Source organism: Pelophylax lessonae, assembly GCF_965119305.1.
Source record: "Pelophylax lessonae genome assembly, chromosome: 2".
Lineage (NCBI taxonomy): Eukaryota > Metazoa > Chordata > Amphibia > Anura > Ranidae > Pelophylax > Pelophylax lessonae.
In genome coordinates this window covers 388,808,545-388,830,149 of record NC_138769.1, presented here as the reverse complement: position 1 = coordinate 388,830,149, position 21,605 = coordinate 388,808,545, and the positions used below count along the sequence as shown (strand labels likewise).

The window sequence follows — 21,605 nt, the reverse complement described above, 5'->3', positions numbered from 1 at the left end:
GCAACAAATGTAGGGCTTGCTCAAATTTTCTTCATCGGGAATGATACTTGTATACCCAATTCAGTGCTGGACCAAGGTCTAACATCACCCAATGTAAGGATGCCAAAATGCACCCCAAATGCTAAATGGCTTACATCCATAAAAAAATGCACAGATGTTTGCACTGGGAGTGGCTCTCCCTGTTTAATCAGCAGATCTCTGCTGTCACTGGCAGTCATTCACGGTACTCAGTTTATCAAAAGCACGCAGACCAACTGATAAGGGGAAACGGTCACGCTGAATGGTGCTTAGGTGATTACACAGGGAGAACTGCTCTCTGTAATCTACAAAACTGAGCTTTCAGTTTGCTAGCTCAGGTCTTCAAGGTGAAAAGGAAAGCTGGGCATTGTGAAGTTAGGAGGCTCCTTGTTAGCTCTATCTATACCTGCATAGCACCCAAACAAGTAGCTCTTCTGCCAGACCCTGACATAGCTGATGTAAGTGCTCATTAGACAGGCTTACTGCCCTCTTAAAAAGCGATCCATAGCGGATAGCTTTTCAAAACGTGGTATAGGAGTAGCTGGCAGGTGTTCAGGAGGCGCTATTTGTCACCTCCTGTTACCGTTTATTTTTTTAAATGCCAATTTTACATTGCAGGACTGTGCCACAACTGCAAGCCAAGCATTTGGTCAGTGGTTGCAGTGCGGCACCACTGCGCTCAATGGGGGAGTCTGCAGTCAGTTAAAAGTGTCTGTACACATACACAGCATGTCTACAGCCATATCAGGCTGTAATGTTAGAATTATTGTGGGTGTGGCTCAGGTGCCTATGTTTGCTGCCTCCCTCAGGAGCCAGTGTGGAAGAACCCTAAAAGTGACTACATCTATAGCTGGGAAGAAAAAAAAGAATAGAAAATGCATGCGAGAACTAAATTCCATAAATATGCCTAATAAAATACCAAAATATTAAGATGCAAATTATCTATCAGAATGTGAATACATACTTTGATGTCTCTGGGAGCCCAGCAGAAAGTTCCAGGAAGACTGATAAATAGTATCCTCTTACTACTCCATTTCCATCCTAAAATGGACACAGCACAATGGATACAAGACAAAATTGTAAGAGGTCTTCTTAATCAGGAGAAACACATACTGAAAGCAGAATGTATCTGTATCGGAGCTCCACAAAATGAAAATTTTTAGTATCTTTTTAATATTCAAAGCAAACTCACCCATCCATCCATGTCTCCATGCTTTAATTTTTTTGAAAAACCACTTTGAAATCTCCCCTTGTATTTCTAACTGTGGCCATCTTGAGTAAGGGCAGATGATCATGTAGTATTCACTTCTGAAATCAACCTGCCCTTAGCTCAGGCACGCAGGCAAGAAGGAAAATAGGCGCCGCTGAGTGTGGCAGATGTAACTTTATTGCAGAACAATAACAGACTTACATGGAAGCTGTTGTATATGGCAGCTGGGAGAGGACGCTGCAGAGGGAACCAATAGGAGAGACTGGGTCATCGGTCTGAGGTAGGAGCACTTCTGCGCATGCTCCGAAATGCGTTACCGCCCCTCCACGCCATCATGCTCGTGCGGTTCATCTGAGAGGCATGCGTTCCACCGCTGCCTCGGTTTGACCCAGACACTCCTATTGGTTCCCTCTGCAGCGTTATCTCTCAGCTGCCGGCCAGCCAGAGGACGGAACCGCTGTGGACCAGAAATGGACCCCAGAGCCACGAGGATATACAACAGTTTCCATGTAAGTCTATGTTATTGTTCTGCAAAAAAGTTACTTCTGCCACACTCAGCGGCGCCTATTTTCTTTCTTACCTGCCAGCGGGAGTTCGCTTCTGCCTGTTATAGCTGCCCTTGGTGTTGGCGTGGTGCATTGGTGAACCCCAGAAGTCCAGTCATTGGTCTGGTTGCTTTTCTCTCTCCTATCAAGATCTCTGTATTGGAAACCCATCACCCAGCAGAAGCGCCCAACAAATTTATCCTCTCACAGGCATGAAGGCAGGAGGGTGTGTAGCTAAAAAAAAAAAGTTTCCTCTGGGGAAAAAAATAAAATATAATGCCCATGTATGATCATTTTGGCCTACTTCAGAAACCAGGAAGCAACTGAATATACAGCATCTCACAAAAGTGAGTACACCCCTCACATTTTTCTATTAAATCTTTTTATATGACAACACTCAAGAAATGACACTTCGCTACAACGTAAAGTAGTGAGTTCACAGCTTGTATCACAGTGTAAATTGCTGTCCAATGAAAATAACTCAACACAGCCATTAATGTCTAAACCGCTGGCAACAAAAGTGAGTATACCTTTAAGTAATAATGTCCAAATAGGGCCAAATAAGCCATTTTCCCTCCCCGGTGTCATGTGATTTGTTAGTGTTACAAGATCTCATTCAAGTTACTGGAAGTTCAACATGGCACCTCATGGCAAAGAACTCTCTGAAGATCTGAAAAAAGTATTGCTGCTCTACATAAAAACCTTGGTTAGACTTACCGGTGACGGTATTTCTAAGAGCCTTTCAGGACAGCACCTGGAGAGCGCAGGAAACACTGCAAGTTTAAAAGCTCCTCCTCTTCCACCATGCCTCAGTTATAGGGTATCCTCCGACATGCTGGAAAACATAATGAAATACAACAACCACCATAGGTTAAAAATTCCAAACATAATAATTTGAAAAAAGAAACAGGGAGGGTAGTTGCTGCTGTCCTGAAAGGCTCTTAGAAATACCGTCACCGGTAAGTCTAACTAAGGTTTTCTCAAATCGCCTTTCAGGACAGCACCTGAAGATAAGCGAGTAACTTACACTTAGGGTGGGACCACTGCCTGCAGAACCTTTCTCCCGAAGGCCTGATCTGTAGCTGACAACAGGTCCAACCTGTAGTGTCTAAGGATGGTTGAGAAACTAGACCAGGTAGCTGCTTTGCATATCTGTTCTGGCGAAGCACCAGCCCTTTCGGCCCATGAGGTTGCCACGGACCTCGTGGAATGTGCCACAATACCTTCTGGCCATATAAGCTTGCTCAATAGCCCATCTAAGCCACCTTCCTAGAGTGCTCTTGGATGCTCTTTCTCCCTTACAAGAACCAGAAAAAAGAACAAATAAAGCCTTTGTTTTCCTGAATTCCTTGGTTACAAGAAGAAAACGAAGGAGACATCTTCTTACATCCAGCGTATGGAAAGACTCCTCCTGAGTGTTAAAAGGAGTTGAGGTGAAGGTTGGGAGCATGATTTCCTGGGTACGATGAAAATTGGAGACAACCTTTGGAAGAAAAGCTGGATCTGTACGGAGCACTACACGACCCGAAAAAACAGACAAAAAAGGATCCACAACTGAAAGGGCCTGAATCTCACCAATTCTTCTGGCCGAAGTAATAGCTATCAAAAAGATTGTCTTAAGTACTAAACTCTTCAAAAGGAACTTCTTCCAAAGGTTCAAACGGAAATGTAGTTAATCCCTGTAATACAATGGATAGATCCCATTTAGGGAACACGTTGAGGGCTACTGGCTTGTTGCGGGCTAAGGCCCTAAAAAATCTTATAATTAAAGTCTCTTGAGATAATGTTCTCTCAAAAAAAACTGAAAGAGCCGCCACTTGGGTTTTAAGGGTGCTGGATGCCAGGCCCATTTCCATTCCTTCATGGAGAAATTCCAGAACTGAAATTAAATTCAAAACTTCACATTTCTTAATGGAACATCAAGAATTATATTTTTTCCAAACCTTCATATAAATGGCCCTGGTTACCTTCTTTCTACTGGAGAGAAGGGTAGCAATGAGCTTCTCAGAAAGACCCCTGGCCCTTAAGAAGCCTTCCTCAGAAACCACGCCGTCAACTTAAGTCGATCTGATTCCGGATGGTTCAGGGCCCCCTGTGTCAGAAGATCCTTTCTGGACGGAAGCTTCCAAGGTGGTTCTGAAGCCAGATTTAGAAGTAGAGCAAACCTAGGCCTTTTTGGCCAAAAGGGCGTGATCTGAAATAAATCTGTGGCCTCTTCCTTGAGCTTCCCGAGAACCAGTGGTATTAGTTGGAAGGGAGGAAATGCATAACACAGGGGGAAGTCCCAATGATGAGCAAGAGCGTCCAAACCCCAAGCCTGATCCTCCCTGTGGAGGGAAAAGAATCTCATAACCTTGGCGTTTTGTTAGCTGGCGAACAGATCGATGTGAGGAAACCCCCAAACTTCTGTAATCATCGAAAAAACCTCCTGATTAAGACTCCATTCTGCCTCCATCACTTTTCTTCTGCTTAGAAGATCTGCCAGGAGAATTTGTGACCCTTTTAGATGAATCGCTGTTAGAGAGGCCACGGTTTGCTCTGCCCAGAGAAAGCAGCTGCATCGCCAAATCTGAAAGATTTCTGCTCCTTGTTCCCCCTTGTTTTGAAACATAAGCCACTGCTGTTATGTTTTTTTTTTTTTTTTACTTTATTTTTATTTGCATATAAAATTTAAGTTTACAACAGTATTTCTCAAATTAGGGTTCACATTTTACATGTTGAAGTTATGTAGAAAGGAAATACAGTGATTCATATACTAAATATCGTAAATATTTTCCCTTTTCCTCCCTCCCCCCCTTCCCAGAATTCCTCCCCTTCTTGCCAACAACTTCCATTCTACAGTGCCTCCCCATGGTAGATATGCTTAACTATTTATTTCAATATATTTAGTTGATTTTTTAAATTCTTTCCATTTTCCCCATTTTCTTTTCATGTTTATTGGAATTTCCTCTTGTGTATTACATATATATTCCATATTAAAGTTGTTATTTATCTTTTTACACCATTCCTTTATTATCGGGCTCTCCTTTTCTCTCCACTTTTTTGGTATGGTTCCCTTTGCTATATTCAGCAACGTTGGTACAAGAGTCATTTTATATTTTTTTAAAGGTATTATTGTTTTGTGAAATAGGCAGACCCATGGATCGTTTGGTATTTTTATTCCAGTGATTTCTTCAATCAGTTGTCTAACTTCTAGCCAGAAATCTTTTATCTTGGGGCAATCCCAAAATAGATGGTACATTGTACCTATGTTGCCACAATCCCGCCAGCATTTGTCTGTCTTGTTTGGTTGGTATTTATTTATTACTTCTGGAGTGATGTACCACCTAAGCAGACATTTATAATTTAATTCTGTTGTACTTACGTCTGTGGCTGTGGATCCGACCACCCTTAGTACAGTCCCAAGTTCCTGTCCTTGCAAGTGTGTCCCTATTTCTTTTTCCCATTTTACTATATATGGAGGTTTTTCCAGACTGTGCCATTCCGTCAGCATTTTGTAGATCTGAGAAACTCCATGCCTTTGCGTGGAAGAATAACTCAGTTTCTCGATGTTATTAAGATTTTTTTCCGACCTAATCGGCTGTGGTAATGAGCTGACAAAATGTCTCAGCTGGAGATATCTCCAATCATCTATTTTTATATTTTTATTTTCTTGTTTTAATTTCTGAAGTGTTTTTATGTGACCTTTGTGTAGAATATCTTTTAATTGAGTGTTCCCTATCCAATTTCCACCCTTTTCTTCTTTCCCTGGTGGGAAGTATTTAGTGCCATTTAATGCTATCATTGGTGAGTTGTATTCCCATTTCAATTGTTTGTTAATCCCATCCCATATTTTATAAACTACCTTTGTCAGTTCATGTGCTCCCTGTATTTCCCTATATTTTGGTGGTATCCATATTGTTTTGTGTAAGTGATTATTATTTTGTGCACATTCTATCTCTACCCATCTTTTTTCCCCCTTTTCTGTTTTTGTCCAGTCCACCATTCGTGTAATAATTACTGCCTTATAATACCTTTCTATATCTGGAGTTGCTAATCCTCCTTGTGTTTTACTTCTTGTAAGGATCTTGTACTGTATTCTGGGTTTTTTCCACTGCCATATATATTTTGTCAATAAAGTTCTTATTACCCTGAAAAAAGTTGCGGGGATGTTTATTGGCAACAAGGAGAAGGTGTATAAGATTTTTGGCAAGATAAACATCTTAACAACATTATTCCTTCCGATCCATGAGATTTGACCATTTGATTTCTTTCTTATATCTGTTTTTATTTCGTTCAATAACGGTATATAGTTAGCTTGGTATAATTTTCCAGTTTGTGGTGTTAAATATATCCCTAAGTATTTTAATTTTTCTTTTGTCCACGTATATGGGAAGTATGTTTTTATTGTTTGTTCTTCCTGGATATTTAACCTTATATTCAAAATCTCTGATTTTATTGGGTTTATTTTAAAGTTTGACAACTTTCCATAATCTTTTAACTCCTTTTGAATGTTTGGAAGAGTAATCCTTGGATTTGTAACGATGAATAATAAATCGTCCGCATATGCTGCGATTTTGTGTTCGTCTTGGTTTACCGTCACTCCTTTTATGTCTTTATTTTGTCTAATTTTTGCCAATAATGGTTCCAGGGTTAGTACGAACAATAGGGGTGATAGGGGACACCCCTGTCTCGTCCCATTACTCATTCCAAATTTCTCTGATAAGCTTCCGTTTATTTAAATTTTTGCCGTAGGGTTGTTATATAGTGCCTCTATCCATTGCCTCATTCTTGACCCAATCCCTAAATTTTTTATGGTTTCTTTCATGAAGTCCCAGTCCACCCTATCAAAAGCCTTTTCGGCATCAATTAATAATAGGATGGAGGGGACCTCATATTTTGTTTTTTGTAGCAGAAGCAGGGTACGAATCACATTATCCTTCCCTTCTCTGCCTGGAACGAATCCAGTTTGGTCCGGATGGATCCACATTTTTAGTAACTCTTTTAGTCTTGTTGCCAAGATTTTCGCAAATAATTTTGTGTCTGCGTTTAACAACGCAATTGGCCTATAACTAGAACAGAGGGTTTGATCTTTCCCTTCTTTCGGTATTACCGTAATGTATGCCATTAGAGATTCTTCTCTTAGGTCTTCCTTCCCTATTTTATTCAAATATTTTTGCATTTTTGGAATTAATATTTCTTTAAATCTTTTATAGTACTTTATTGTGTATCCATCCGGACCTGGACTCCTTCCATTTTGAGTAGTTTTTAATGCTTCTCTTATTTCATTTTCAGTAATTGGAGCTTCAAGAAGTTCCAATTTGTCTTCTGGAATTTTAGGCAGATCTGCTTCCTTAATATATTTTTGGATATTTATTATTTTTTCCTGTCTTATTTTCGGGGTTTCTTCCTTTCGGACGTTGTATAAAGTGCTATAAAAGGCATGAAAGGCTTTAGCTATTCCTGTGGTTGAGTTGATTATTTCGTTTTTACTGTTTTTGATTTTTTCTATGTAATTTTTTGATTTTTTCCTCATCAGTAATCTCGCTAGGGATCTTCCTGGTTTATTTCCGAATTTGTATCTGTATCTAGCTATCTTATTGAAATGATTTCTAGATTCCTCTTCCAATAGATCTTTTAATTCATCTCTTTTTATTATAAGGTTTTTCTCTATTTCTTTTTTAAATTCTTTTTTATGTTTTTGTTCTAGATCGTATATTTCTCTTTTAAATGTATTGATTTGATTAGTCCTCTCTTTCTTTTTTCTTGACGCACTGGATATTAATATTCCTCGTATATAAGCTTTGTGTGCTTCCCAGAGTGTAGCGGATGCTATTTCTGGTGTGTCATTCTTTTGAAAATAAAACTCTAGTTCTTTTTCTATTCTATTTCCTATTTCTTCCTCTAGAATTAGTTCTTCATTTAACCTCCATGTTCCCATACTTTTGTGGTGGATCGGTGTCTTAATTGTTAAGGTTAGGGGTGCGTGATCTGACAATGTGATTGTACCTATTTCTGTACTTTCTATAAATTCTAGTAGGCGATGGTCAATAAAAAAATAGTCCAGTCTTGAGTACATCGAGTGTATTGAGGAGTAATAAGTGTAATCTCTTTTTTTTGGATGTTGAATCCTCCATGCATCTACTAGTTGGTTCTGATGTAGTTTTTTCCTTATTTTCCTTAGTTTTTGTTCTTCCAGCATCCTTACACCCGATGTACTGTCGACACTTGGGTCAATACAAAAATTTATATCCCCTGCCATTATCAAATAGCCTTTTTTAAAGCTCTCTAGGTCATATAGAATTCTCCCCAGATATTCACTTGGTTTTTTGTTTGGATTGTAGATATTGGCTAATGTCAACTCCATCCCCCTTATTTGACCCTTAAGAAAAATATATCGGCCATTCGGATCTGTTTTCATTTCTTCTAGGGAGAATTCTATATTTCTTGCTATTCCTATTGCTACCCCTCTTGCACGCTCTATTGGTGAGTCCCCATAGTACCATTTAGGAAAGTGTTTGGAAAAAAGTTTTATATTCGAGTGGAGAGAAATATGCGTTTCCTGCAGAAAAGCTATATTTGCTGCTTCTCTCCTCAACTCTTCCAATATTTTATACCTTTTTATATGGGAATTTAATCCTCTTACATTATATGTTATTATTTTTAGTTGTTCATCTTTCATTTTTATCTTTTCTGCTCGAGCCAGCTCCTCCTTGAACACGGAAGCGCTGGATCGATTTAAATTCCGCTGACAGCATTCTACCCATGTTGTTGGACTGACAAACTTTTAAAATTTCTTTTCCTTTTGGGCAGTGGGGAGTTTCCCTATCTCTACCCCTCCTCCCATCCCTCCCCCTCCCCACCATCCCTCTCCGTCTCATATTGATATTCTTTTGATCAACTTTTGATCTTAGGGTATTTAGTTGTTTCTTTGGGTCATTCTCCCTGATACCCATTTTCTTTTGGGGTGGTGCTCTAATGGATTAGCACGTTCTATCTCCTTCCTCAATTGGAAGGACATTCCGGCCTTTGGGGGGGCTATCCTACTTCCTTTATATAGCTTATCTCCCTTCCCCTCCCTCCCTCTCCCTCACCTTCCTTCCACCCCCCAACCCCTCCTCCCTCCCTCAGTCCTCCCACACAGTTCATATCAATATATGGATAAGAGAGAACCTCACAGAGTATGGCAGAGAGGGGGGAAAAAAAAAAAAAAAAAAAAACCCCTATATATGTTTATTTACGTCCTGCTCTGCAAAGTTCTCTCCAAGCTTTCATTATTTAGACAATATTTCCGCATTTTTTATCTTTTGTTCTTTCTAGCTAATGTCCATTGCTGTTCTTCCATCTGTGAGTTTCTTCGTGGTTCTTCTCCTTTGTCATTTTCATACCATCCGGGCATTTTTGGCTCTTGTATATCTAGTTTTTTGCAAAATTCTTGAGTTTCCTCTGGAAAAGTGAGTTTTGCTGATCGTCCATCTCTTTTTCCTATTAGACTAGCTGGGAACCCCCAATTGTATCTAATTCCTTGTTTTTGCATCTCTTCTGTCAATGGCTTTAAAATTCTTCTCCTCCTCAATGTTTCCGGTGCTAAGTCTGTAAATATCTGTATCTTGTCATTTTCTGTATTTCCTGTATTTATTAATAATTTATTCTTCTTTAAGTTTTCCCATATTTGTGCTTTGTCTGTATAATTTTGAAACCTGATTATCACATCTCTAGGTGATTCTGCTGGGATTCCTGTCGGTTTTCTTATGCGATGGACTCTTTCAATCAGTAATTGATCTTCTTCCCCTCTACCTAATACTGGGTTTAAGATTTTTTGAAGTTTATCTCCCAAGTTTTCTTCCTGTGATGTATCCCTTAATCCTCGAATCCTCAATTTTTTTCGTCTTGCTCTGTTCTCTTGATCCTCTAGTTTGTAAGCTAGATCTCTGGCTTTTTTCTTAGTCTCGTTTATTTCTTTTCTCATTCCCTGTATTATTTTTGTTTGGTCTTTTTGTTTTTTCTCTAGTTCTTCTACCCGACCCAGGGCATGTCCCAGATCCATCTGGACATGTCCTAGGTCGGTCTGGATTTTAACCAATTCGATTTTTAGTGATTTTTCTAATTCTGCGAACATTTCTCGCATATCACCTTTTGTAGGAGCATGTTCTTTTGTTTCTCCCTGTTCTTCTTCTTCCTCTTCATCATTTTCAGTCCTTAGGCTTATCTCAGAGTTTGCTGAACTGATAGGTGATTTAGTTACTTCAGCTTTTTGACTTTTCTCCACTTTCTTCTTTCCTGTTCCTTGTTGTTTTTCCTGAGATGTTTTTTCTAAGGAGTTTTCTTGTGTCATAAATTTCCTGATTGTGTTAGGACTTGAGGTCACCCTTGGTGATTTTGCAATAGCTCCTCCTCTTGTAGATTTACCCCTCATTGTGTAGAAGGTGGTTCCGAGATTCCTTTATAAAATCTCACAAGTCAATATGTTGGTACTCAAAATAAGTTATACAGTATGGATATACAGTATAGAATATGTTTGCATTATTGCCAGAGGGAGACACAATAAGGCCAGGTAGTCTCTATATTGACTTCATATTAACAGGCGGCAGTAAGGAATAGAGGTATGAGGTACTTCCAGCCTTCCAGCTCCCTGCTCAAGTCCTTATACAAGCTGGGGTGGATCCCATCCTTAAATGTTAGTAAAAGGAGAAAAAAAAAAATAAATAAATAAAAATAAATTAATTAGGACTCCCACTTTGTTAAGGGCTCGCTCCTTATTATTCCAGCTATTACTGGCTGAGCCAAACTCAAGCTGTATGGCATACAAAATGCTTGGGCAGTGCCGGGTTTTATTTCACAGAAGTAAAAATGTTAATTATTTTATACAGATCCAAGAGCCTTATTCACACCTGTGTTCTTCTTATGGATCTTTGTGTAGGTCCTTCATTCCTTCACCTACTAATTTAGCTATGCATAGGTATATACCGGCATATAATGGTCCAGCTGCCGGAGTGCCATGTGGTATAGACGTGTGCTGATTTAAAGTATGGAGAGACTGTTGCACCTGCTACTCCAGTAAAAGACGCTTAATGTGAATATACTGGTTTTAACACATGGGGTAGCTAGGTCATTCTCAGGTGTGCTGGCTTTATATTTTTAAACATGCTGTTTTATTGTATATTATCTCTAGAAAGTCTTTGAAAGTCCTTCTAATAAACAATAGGATGACAGTAGAGATGATATGAAAAGAGGGTTTACTCCTCTGTAACTCACGGTTTTAAGTAGACTGTCCTCTTTTAAAATACTCTCTGTTCATCTGTGGGCTTTTGCTCTCCTGTCCTCCTCAGCTTCCCAGCCCTCAGGCAGCAAGGCAGCAGCGTCTCCAAGATGGCAGTGCTGGACGGGATGGGACGGGGCGAGGTGATAAGGAGTCTTTCTCTCCCTTTCAGCTACACTGTATACTTCCCAGCGCTCACAGGACTCAGGTGGGCCGGGCAGCTCTCTTGAGATCCGCTCCCTCGGGACCTGCTTCTCTCTGTCCACACCCAGCTTCCAGCGATAACAATTGGTATAGAGGCTTCTACCGTCTATCGTTGCGGCTGCATGATTGCATCGCCGTGCAGGAGACAGGATTCACTGGTATGGGCATCCATGTGCTACAGAACGAAGGAACTCCTCCAGGTATTGAGGCTGAACGGAGCAAGGTATCAGACCGTGGAGGGGGACGTCAGGCGAGGGGGGGGTCAGCGAGGTTCACCACTCACAGTGCCCGCGCTCGTCCCCGGCAGCTTCAGACACTCTAGAGTCAGGTCGGAGGTGGGTCGGGAGCGGTCGGGATCTTCTGTTCCTTCATGTTAGAGACAGCCTTCTCCCCCTTCAGCCTACGTGCACGCCGTCAGGCTCCTCCCCCTCATGACGGCCGCCAGACCAGCCACTGCTGTTATGTTGTCCGAAAGAATCTGAACATGTTGACCCCTGACCACATGCTGAAACGCCCGGAGACCTAAAAAGATAGCACTCAACTCCCTCCAGTTGGATGACATTCTGGCTTCCGACTTGGACCATGTCACTTGCACCGTCCGACCATCTAGATGGGCTCCCCATCCCCAGGCACTGGCGTCTGTGGTCAGACGTTTTGGGGAAAAGACCACATCAGACCCTTCTCCAGATTCCTGGCATCTCTCTACCACCAAAGAGCTCTTTTTCTCTTTTGGCAATCCTGATGGGTTTTTCCAGCGATTCTAGATGTGACCACTTCCGCAGGATATCCCTCTGAAAGAGACAGGAATGTGACCTTGCCCACTGAACAGCTGGGATGGATGCGGTGAGTAAGCCCAGAGCAGCCATAGCGGATCGTACTGACACCTGGACATTGGTCTGCATCTGAGTGACTGCCGCCTGGACCTTTAAAATCTTCTCTTGAGGCAGAAAAACTCTTTGAAGGACTGAATCTAACATGTATACAAAAAACCTTATCCGCTGGGGTGGAACCAGATTGGACTTCTCCAGATTCAGAAGCCATCCCAGGCTCTCGAGATGGACTCGGGTCTCCTGAAGGTGCACCAAACACTGACTGTTGGAATCCGCAAAAATCAGCAGATCGTCTAGATATGGGACAATGGAGATCCCCCTCAGCCTCAGAGGCTCCAGGGCTTCTGCCATCACCTTGGTGAACACCCTGGGAGAAGAAGAAAGGCCAAAGGGAAGAACCCTTAACTGGAGATGCCAGACCGAATCCCCCAGATTGACCGCCAACCTCAGAAACTTCTGACAGGATAGATTTATCGGGACATGTGGATAGGCGTCCCTTAGATCCAACGAAGCCATGAAGCAGCCTGGGGACAGAAGCTTGGTTACAGAGTAAATAGTGTCCATGCTGAAATGTTTATATCGGATTGACCTGTTCAAGATCTTCAGATTTAGAATCAAACGATACTTGCCGGAGGGCTTCTTCACCAAAAAGATGTGAGAATAGAACCCCCGACCCTCCTGACCCCTGGGAACTTGAATATGAACCTCCTGAAGAATCAGCTCTTCTAATAGAGACATCATTGCAGAAGCTCTCTCCCGGTCCCTTGGAAGGGGAGTACCCAAAAACCTGCTTGGAGGGGTTCTTGAAAATTCTAGGTTGTATCCCTGAGCCATAATGTTCCTCACAAAGGGGCTTGAGGATACTTCTTCCCACCGTGGGAGGAACCATAACAACCTTCTTCCCACTGGGAGAAGAATGTCACTTGCTTTTTGCAGACTGCTCAGGTGGTTTGAACAGTATTCCGCCTCTTCCCTTTCCTCTCTGTGAGGACCATCTTGATCTCTGGTCCTGATCCCTAGTTCTCTGGGCTTGCGGAATAGGACGAAAATTCTTCTTGGGAGGTGGTTTCTTTTTGGAAGGAAAGGCCTTTTTCCTATCCGCCGTTCTATCCAGAATAGCCTCCAAATCTGGTCCAAAGAGCAGGTCTCCTGAAAAAGGCAAACCACAAAGTCTGACTTTAGAGGCCGAGTCACCAGACCAAGTCTTCAGCCAAATCGCACACCTGGCAGAGTTCACCAGAGCCGACGATCTGGCGAACATCTTAATTGATTCAGCTGATGCCTCAGCCATGTACTTAACAGCCTTAAGGAGCAGGGGAAAGGATTCAAGAAGGTCTTTCCTAGCCGTTCCAGCCTCCACATGCCCCTTGAGCTGTTCAAGCCAGCATTCCAAGTTTCTGGCTACCACAGTGGAAGCCATGGCTGGCCTAACTAAGGCTGGATGTAGTGGAATCCCAAGCCTTCTTAAGGAGGGAGTCTGCCCTTTTTGTCCATAGCATCCTTCCGTACCCCCATATCCTCAAACGCCAGATCTGTGCGGCGAGATACCTGGGAAAAAGCTGCGTCAACTTTAGGCTTCTTATTCCAGAGATGTGCTTCATCCTCCTCAAAAGGAAACCTTCTCTTCAGGGATTTGGAGAAAAAGGGGGCCCTCTCAGGATCCTTCCATTCATTTTTAATTGAATCCGTAATAACCTTGTGGACAGGGAAGACCCTATTCTTGAGCTGATCTAAGCCCTGGTACATTCTGTCATGTACGGACATCTGTACCTTTTCCTCCGGGATTTCCAGGGTAGTATAAACTGCCTTCAGCAACTCATCCACTTCTTCCAATGAGAGCTTATATCTAGATGCCCTAGCCGTTTCTTCCTCCTCCTCCTCTTCATCAGAATCTCTGAGGGAGAGTAAAGTACTTGCTCCTTCTTCCTCTGAGTCACAGGCCTCTGCCGACTTAGAGGTGAATGCTTGGGAAGTTGCCCATACATTCTGCTGGGAATCTGTCTGGGAACCTGATCCCTTGGACAAAAGGGAGCGGACAGAGGTCAAAGTGTCCTTAAGCTCTTTAACAGAGGCAAAAAGATCACTATTCAGCTGAGCTGTTTCTTCTTGAAGTAAATCCGCAATACAGGTGGCTTAGGCTAGGAATCCTTAAGGGGATTTTTGCAAGAAGGGCACTTCCTTGCTGCTGCTGAAGTCCTGGCTTTAACTGTGGCTTTAATCTAGAAAGAAAAAAGCACCCATCAGCTACCTAACCTAAATAACACTAAACCAAAGGTGACAAATGCCAGAAAACGTGTCCCCACAAAGCCAACAATAACAGACTCCCAGACAGAAAGAAACCTGCAAAACTGAGAACATACACCCCAGTACAGCAGGGCAGGCTCCGAAAGGAGTTACAATAAACAGACCCATAAGCCCAATAGTAGAGAAAAAGAGGCACCACTGTACCTCACTTACCTGGGCTGGGCCGGTGCTGACGGAGCCTGCTTCCGCCGATGCTGCTGGTCTGTCTTCCATCCTGCAGAGCGTGCAACGGAACAGGGCAGACCCTCCACGCCAGAAGGCGATTTAAAATCCGCTCCCCGTGTCCTCCTCTGAAGACCGGAAGCGTAAGCACCAACCTCTGACCCACCGCCGTCCTCTGCAAACTTAGTGGCTGGAACCAGAGACACCACGCCCCCGCCGGAAGTCCCGCCTACCTAACCTGACGTCCCCTGAAAGCCGGGACCAGGGACTGACATGCGGGGAGAGATCAAAACAAAACTCCCCGCATGAGCTGCCTGCCAGCTCCAACCAAGCGGACCCCCGGCGCACAGGCGAGACCCCCCCCCTGCGAGGCTCCACTCCCCTGAGCCAGAAAGGACGGCCGCTCCGGAACAACCCGTTTGCAATCAGGGAGGGGTGCTGGGATGGTCACTACGGATAGCCAAAAAAGACTAGGGGTAAGTCCACCCTGACTCCACCTGGAGAGAGCGTAGCCCCATAACAGGTTCCATGCAGTGCCTCCACCATTGCAGAGGAAACACAAAAACTGAGGCATGGTGGAAGAGGAGGAGCTTTTAAACTTGCAGTGTTTCCTGTAATTATGGGTGGAGCTGCGCTCTCCGGGTGCTGTCCAGAAAGGCGATTTGAGAAAATGGCCTAGGCTATAAGAAGATTGTCAAGACCCTGAAACTGAGCTGCAGCACGGTGGCCAAGACCATACAGAGGTTTAACAGGACAGGTTCCACTCAGAACTGGCACTCATTGGTCCAATGAATTTGAGTGCACGTGCTCAGCATCATATCAAGAGGTTGTCTTGGGAAATAGACATGAGTGCTCAGACCAGTTACCAGACATGGGAGTAAGTCACACATGTGCAAGTCACAAGCAAGTCTCAAGTCTTAACCTTCAAGTCTCAAGCAAGTCCCAAGTTACTGTGGCGAAAAAGCAAGCAAGTCAAGTAGAGTCCCTGCTAGAAGTCAAGTAAGTCAAGTTATTTATTTTGGTCAAGTCAAAATCAAGTCAAAATACCGATCTACCCCAATTTTCACCTTTAAATCAGTTAAAAGTGGTCATGAAAAGTTTTGTTTAATTTTCAACATTAAAAAAACTGCTTAGTGCTTTTTTCTTGGCATATTAAAGAAACACTTTGAATGTTTCAACACTACAGTCACTAAAAACATGTTAAAGCGGAGTTCCGGCCTCAAAATGCACTTTGGGCCATCTGCTTGCTCTAGGTCACCTGTAAAGAAATTGATAGTCACGATTTTTTTTTTTTGTTTACTTACCTTGTTATTGAAGAAAATATACTCCCCTTCCTTCCTCTACCTCCCTCTGCGGCCGCGGCCTGCGCCGTCACTTCCTCCTTGCATTGATTCCTGGGAGCTGAACGTCATCGCTCCCATGAATCAATGCACCTGCACCGGCCCCGCTCGTCACTTCCGGTGCATGTGCGTCATCTTGTGCATGTGCGTCATTCCCTGCTAAACAGCTTCTGGGCATGCCCAGAAGCTGTGCAGGGATGACGCTCCTGCCTTGGAAGTGACGGCGGGGCCAGTGCAGTGCATTGTGGGGCAGAAGAGGACGCTCTGGCTTCAGCTGCCCACACCTGAGATGGCAGCGCTGGACAAAGACATTTTCAAGGTAAGTGCGACCCGGGACAGTTCAGAGGCTATCCATTGTGGAATGTACTAGCCCTGACTGTCCTGGGGGTATTTTTATTGAAAAATACTTTCAGAGGCCGTAAATCCGATTTAAGTATTTCCATTGTTAAACAGCCAGTGTTCTAAAATCAGAACACACTGAGGTGTTTTAAGTGACTGTGGTGTCAGAAAGATAACAAGCACATTCATTTTGCTTTAACACATCTTGAGAAAATGCAAATATTTAATAACTTAAAAAAGTAAAGTCATTTCAAGTCATATGTTTCAAGTCAAAGTCAAGTCTCAAGTCATGAATACCAAGTCAAAGTCAAGTCAAGTCTTTTATTAATTTTAGTCAAGCAAGTTTTAAGTCCTCAAACTGGTGACTTAAGTCTGACTTAAGTCATGTGACTCAAGTCCCCCACCTTTGCAATTTACTACACATTGCATCAAATTGGTCTGCATGGCTGTCATCCCAGAATGCAGCCTCTTCTAAAGATGATGTACAAGAGGGTCAGCAAACAGTTTGCTAAAGCCAAGCAGACTAAGGACATGGATTAGTGGAACCATGTCCTGTGATCTGATGAGACCGAGATAAACATATTTAGTTCACATGGTGTCAAGCATGTGTGGCGTCAACCAGGTGAGGAGTACAAAGACAAGTGTGTCTTGCCTACAGTCAAGCATGGTGGTGGGATTGTCATGGTCTATGTCTGCATGAGTGGTGCCGGCACTGGGGAGCTACAGTTCATTGAGGGAACCATGAATGCCAACATGTACTGTGACATACTGAAATAGAGCATGATTCCCTCCCCTTCGGAGACTGGGCAGCAGGGCAGTATTCCAACATAATGACCCCAAACACACCTCCAAAACGACCACTGCCTTGCTAAAGAAGCTGAAGGTAAAAGGTGATAGACTGGCCAAGCAGGTCTCTAGACCTAAACCCTATTAAGTATCTGTGGGGCAGAAGGTGGAGGAGCACAAGGTCTCTAACATCCACCAGCTTTGTGATGTCATGGAGGAGTGGAAGAGGACTTCAGTGGCAACCTGTGAAGCTCTGGCGAACTCCATGCCCAAGAGGGTTAAGGCAGTGCTGGAAAATAATGGTGGCCACACAAAATATTGACACTTTGGGCCCAATTTGGACAGGGGTGTTCTTACTTTTGTTGCCAGCGGTTTAGACATTAATGGCTGTGTGTTGAGTTATTTTGAGGGGACAGCAAATTTACACTGCTATACAAGCTGAATACTCACTATTTTCCATTGTAGCAAAGTGTCATTTCTTCAGTGTAGTCACATGAAGAGATAGAATAAAATATTTACAAAAATGTGAGGGGTGTACTCACTTTAGTGAGATACTGTGTGTGTGTGTGTGTGTGTGTATATATATATATATATACACAGTGGGTACGGAAAGTATTCAGACCCCCTTAAATTTTTCACTCTTTGTTATATTGCAGCCATTTGCTAAAATCATTTAAGTTCATTCTTCTTCCTCATGAATGTACACATAGCACCCCATACTGACAGAAAAACAAAGAATTGTTGACATTGTTGCAGATTTATTAAAAAAGAAAAACTGAAATATCACATGGTCCTAAGTATTCAGACCCTTTGCTCAGTATTTAGTAGAAGCCCCCTTTTGATCTAATACAGCCAGGAGTCTTTTTGGGAAAGATGCAACAAGTCTTTCACACCTGGATTTGGGGATCCTCTGCCATTCCTCCTTGCAGATCCTCTCCAGTTCTGTCAGGTTGGATGGTAAACGTTGGTGGACAGCCATTTTTAGGTCTCTCCAGAGATGCCCACTTGGGTTTAAGTCAGGGCTCTGGCTGGGCCATTCAAGAACAGTCACAGAGTTGTTGTGAAGCCACTCCTTCGTTGTTTTAGCTGTGTGCTTAGGGTCATTGTCTTGTTGGAAGGTAAACCTTCGGCCCAGTCTGAGGTCCAGAGCACTCTGGAGAAGGTTTTTGTCCAGGATATCCCTGTACTTGGCCGCATTCATCTTTCCCTCGATTGCAACCAGTCGTCCTGTCCCTGCAGCTGAAAAACACCCCCACAGCATGATGCTGCCACCACCATGCTTCACTGTTGGGACTGTATTGGACAGGTGATGAGCAGTGCCTGGTTTTCTCCACACATACCTCTTAGAATTAAGGCCAAAAAGTTCTATTTTGGTCTCATCAGACCAGAGAATCTTATTTCTCAACATCTTGGAGTCCTTCAGGTGTTTTTTTAGCAAACTCCATGCGGGCTTTCATGTGTCTTGCACTGAGGAGAGGCTTCCATCGGGCCACTCTGCCATAAAGCCCCGACTGGTGGAGGGCTACAGCGATTGTTGACTTTCTACAACTTTCTCCCATCTCCTGACTGCATCTCTGGAGCTCAGCCACAGTGATCTTTGGGTTCTTCTTTACCTCTCTCACCAAGGCTCTTCTCTCCCGATAGCTCAGTTTGGCCGGACGGCCAGCTCTAGGAAGGGTTCTGGTCGTCCCAAACGTCTTCCATTTGAGGATTATGGAGGCCACTGTGCTCTTAGGAACCTTAAGTGCAGCAGAAATCTTTTTGTAACCTTGGCCAGATCTGTGCCTTGCCACAATTCTGTCTCTGAGCTCTTCAGTCAGTTATTTTGACCTCATGATTGTCATTTGCTCTGACATGCATTGTGATCTGGAAGGTCTTGTATAGACAGGTGTGTGGCTTTCCTAATCAAGTCCAATCAGTATAATCTAACACAGCTGGACTCAAATGAAGGTGTAGAACCATCTCAAGGATGATCAGAAGAAATGGAAAGCACCTGAGTTAAATATATGAGTGTCACAGCAAAGGGTCTGTATACTTAGGACCATGTGATATTTCAGTTTTTCTTTTTTAATAAATCTGCAACAATGTCAACAATTCTGTGTTTTTCCGTCAATATGGGGAGCTGTGTGTACATTCATGAGGAAGAAGAATGAACTTAAATGATTTTAGCAAATGGCAGCAATATAACAAAGAGTGAAAAATTTAAGGGGGTCTGAATACTTTCTGTACCCACTGTATATATATAAATAAAACAACAAAACAAGTGAATACACTTTCCTATTTACAAAGGCTAGCAGCATAAGGATTAAAAACAGTTTGTTTTGATTCAAAATAGAACCAGGATGAGGATATGGAGGGCGTTCTGGATAGTGGATTCTGGCCAGAGGTGATGTCCGTAATGGATTGGATACTGAACAGGGAAGCAGCTGTCTCAGCAGCACTAGGGCAGCAACTCCAGGAGGGAAGCAAACCCTGGTACAAATACACTTACTAGCATTAAAATAAACTGGGCTCATCATGGGATGTGGCAAAGAATCCAGTGACAGGTGGTCCAATGTGCAGCTTGATGGTGGAGATCCCAACTAACCAGCAGAGGGGGGCCGCAGGAGGAAACGGCATGCTGCCCAGACCAGTGTGGAACACAAATGCCGGGAAGTGATGTCAAAAGGGCGGTACGCGTTTCGGAGCATTGCTTGGCTCCTTCATGCCTGCGGTCCCACTTTGCTGGTCGGTTAGGATTTCCACCATCAGGCTGCACATTGGACCACCTGTCACTGAATTCCTTGCCACATCCTATTTTAATGCTAGTAAGTGCATTTTTATCCTTTGGCAATAAAAGTATTTTGTTTTCTGCACTTAAGAGGTGCCTTCTGTTTGTTTTCTTTGTACCAGAGTTTGCTTCCCTCTTGGAGTTGCTGTCATAGTGCTGAGACAACTGCTTCCCTGTTTTGTATCCAATCGATTGCGGACATCGCCTCTGGTCAGAATCCACTATCCAGAGCACTTTAAGGCGCCTTCTGTTTGTTTCTTTAGTTTATTTTGATTACCCACTTCAATAATGGGCCTTTTACCCTCTTCCTGCCCAGTCCAAGTTTCAGATTTCAGCGCTGTCATACTATGAATGAAAATTGCACGGTCATGCAACACTGTACGATCATGTTCTTGTACCCAAGACATTTTTATCATTTTTTTCCACACAAATAGAGAGATGTCTTTTGTTGGTTTTTATTCACCACTGAGTATTTTTTTATTAATTGCCAATTAAACGAAAAAAGGACCAACATTTTGCAAATCACGGTCCTTCATAAATTTAGGTCAAAATGTTTTCTGCTACATTTGTTTGTTGAAAATAACCCATAACCCAATAACCATAACCCAATTTTTAGTCTGTAGGAAAGTTAGTCCACAAACTATAGTGTGTGTGTGTGTGTGTATATGTGCATATATATATATATATATATAAATAAACAATCACACACATACATACACATACTGCTCAAAATTAAGGAACACTTTGAAAACACATCAGATCTCAATGGGGAAAAATCATGCTGGATATCTATAGGGATATGGACTGGGTAATGTGTTAGGAACAAAAAGATGCCACAACGTTTAATGAAAAAGATGCCACAACATTTAATGGAAAAGAAAGATGATCAACCTACAGAGGGCTGAATTCAAAGACTTCAGAGTAGTTTGTGTGGCCCCCAAGTGCTTGTATGCATGCCTGACAACATCGGGACATGCTCCTAATGAGATGACGAATGGTGCAACCTGGTGGCATCAGATGGACCAAAACATAATGTCCCAGAAGTTTTCTTTTAGATTTAGGTCAGGGAAGCGTGGGGGGCCATTCAATGGTATCAATTCCCTCATCCTCCAGGAACTGGCTGAACACTCTTGTCACATGAGGCCGGGCATTGTCGTGCACAGGAGTGAGCTCAGGGCCCACTAGAGGACGTCGGATCCCCAGGCCTCCCTCATGAAGACTGTTTCTGATTGTTTGGTCAGAGACATTTACACCAGTGGCCTGCTGGACCATTTTGTAGGGCTCTGGCAGTGCTCATCCGGTTCCTCCTTGCACAAAGGAGCAGATACTGGTCCTGCTGATGGGTTAAGGACCTTTTTTGGTCTTGTTCGGGTCTCTCCTTGAGTAACTGCCTGTCTCCTGGAATCCTCACGCTCTTGAGCTGGGAGACAGCGCAAACCTTCTTGCAATGGCACGTATTGATGTGCCATCCTGAAGAGTTAGGATGCCTGCCCAAACTCTATAGGGTCCAGGTATTGCTTCATGCTACCAGTAGGGACACTGACCCTTGCCAAATACAAAACTAGTGAAAAACTGTCAGAAAAGAGGAGTAAGGGAAAAAAAAATTTAGTGCTCTCCACCTGAAAACCATTCTGTTTGTTTTGGAAGTCCTCCTACTGCTGTCCATATAGTGCCCCTGTTAACAGCAAAGTGGCTGAAACGGATTAACAACCCCCTCTGCTACTTAACTGACTAGATCAATATACCAGGACTTTAAACGGACTTGATCATATACTCTGATTAAAAAGTGTTCCTTTCATTCTTTTGAGCAATATATATATATATATATATATATATATATATATATATATATATATATA

At 42.9% G+C, this 21,605-nt stretch overlaps 1 protein-coding gene across 2 annotated transcripts in view; it reads right to left on the bottom strand.

The window, feature by feature from the left end:
• TRIM37 (tripartite motif containing 37) overlaps window positions 1-21,605 on the bottom strand; it is a 442,208-nt gene that overhangs the window by 265,700 nt on the left and 154,903 nt on the right. For both annotated transcript variants that reach the window (XM_082244828.1, XM_082244829.1), the window contains exon 12: window positions 983-1,059. In XM_082244828.1, coding sequence (XP_082100954.1) covers window positions 983-1,059 — 77 coding nt within the window. The remainder of the gene's footprint in view (window positions 1-982; window positions 1,060-21,605) is intronic.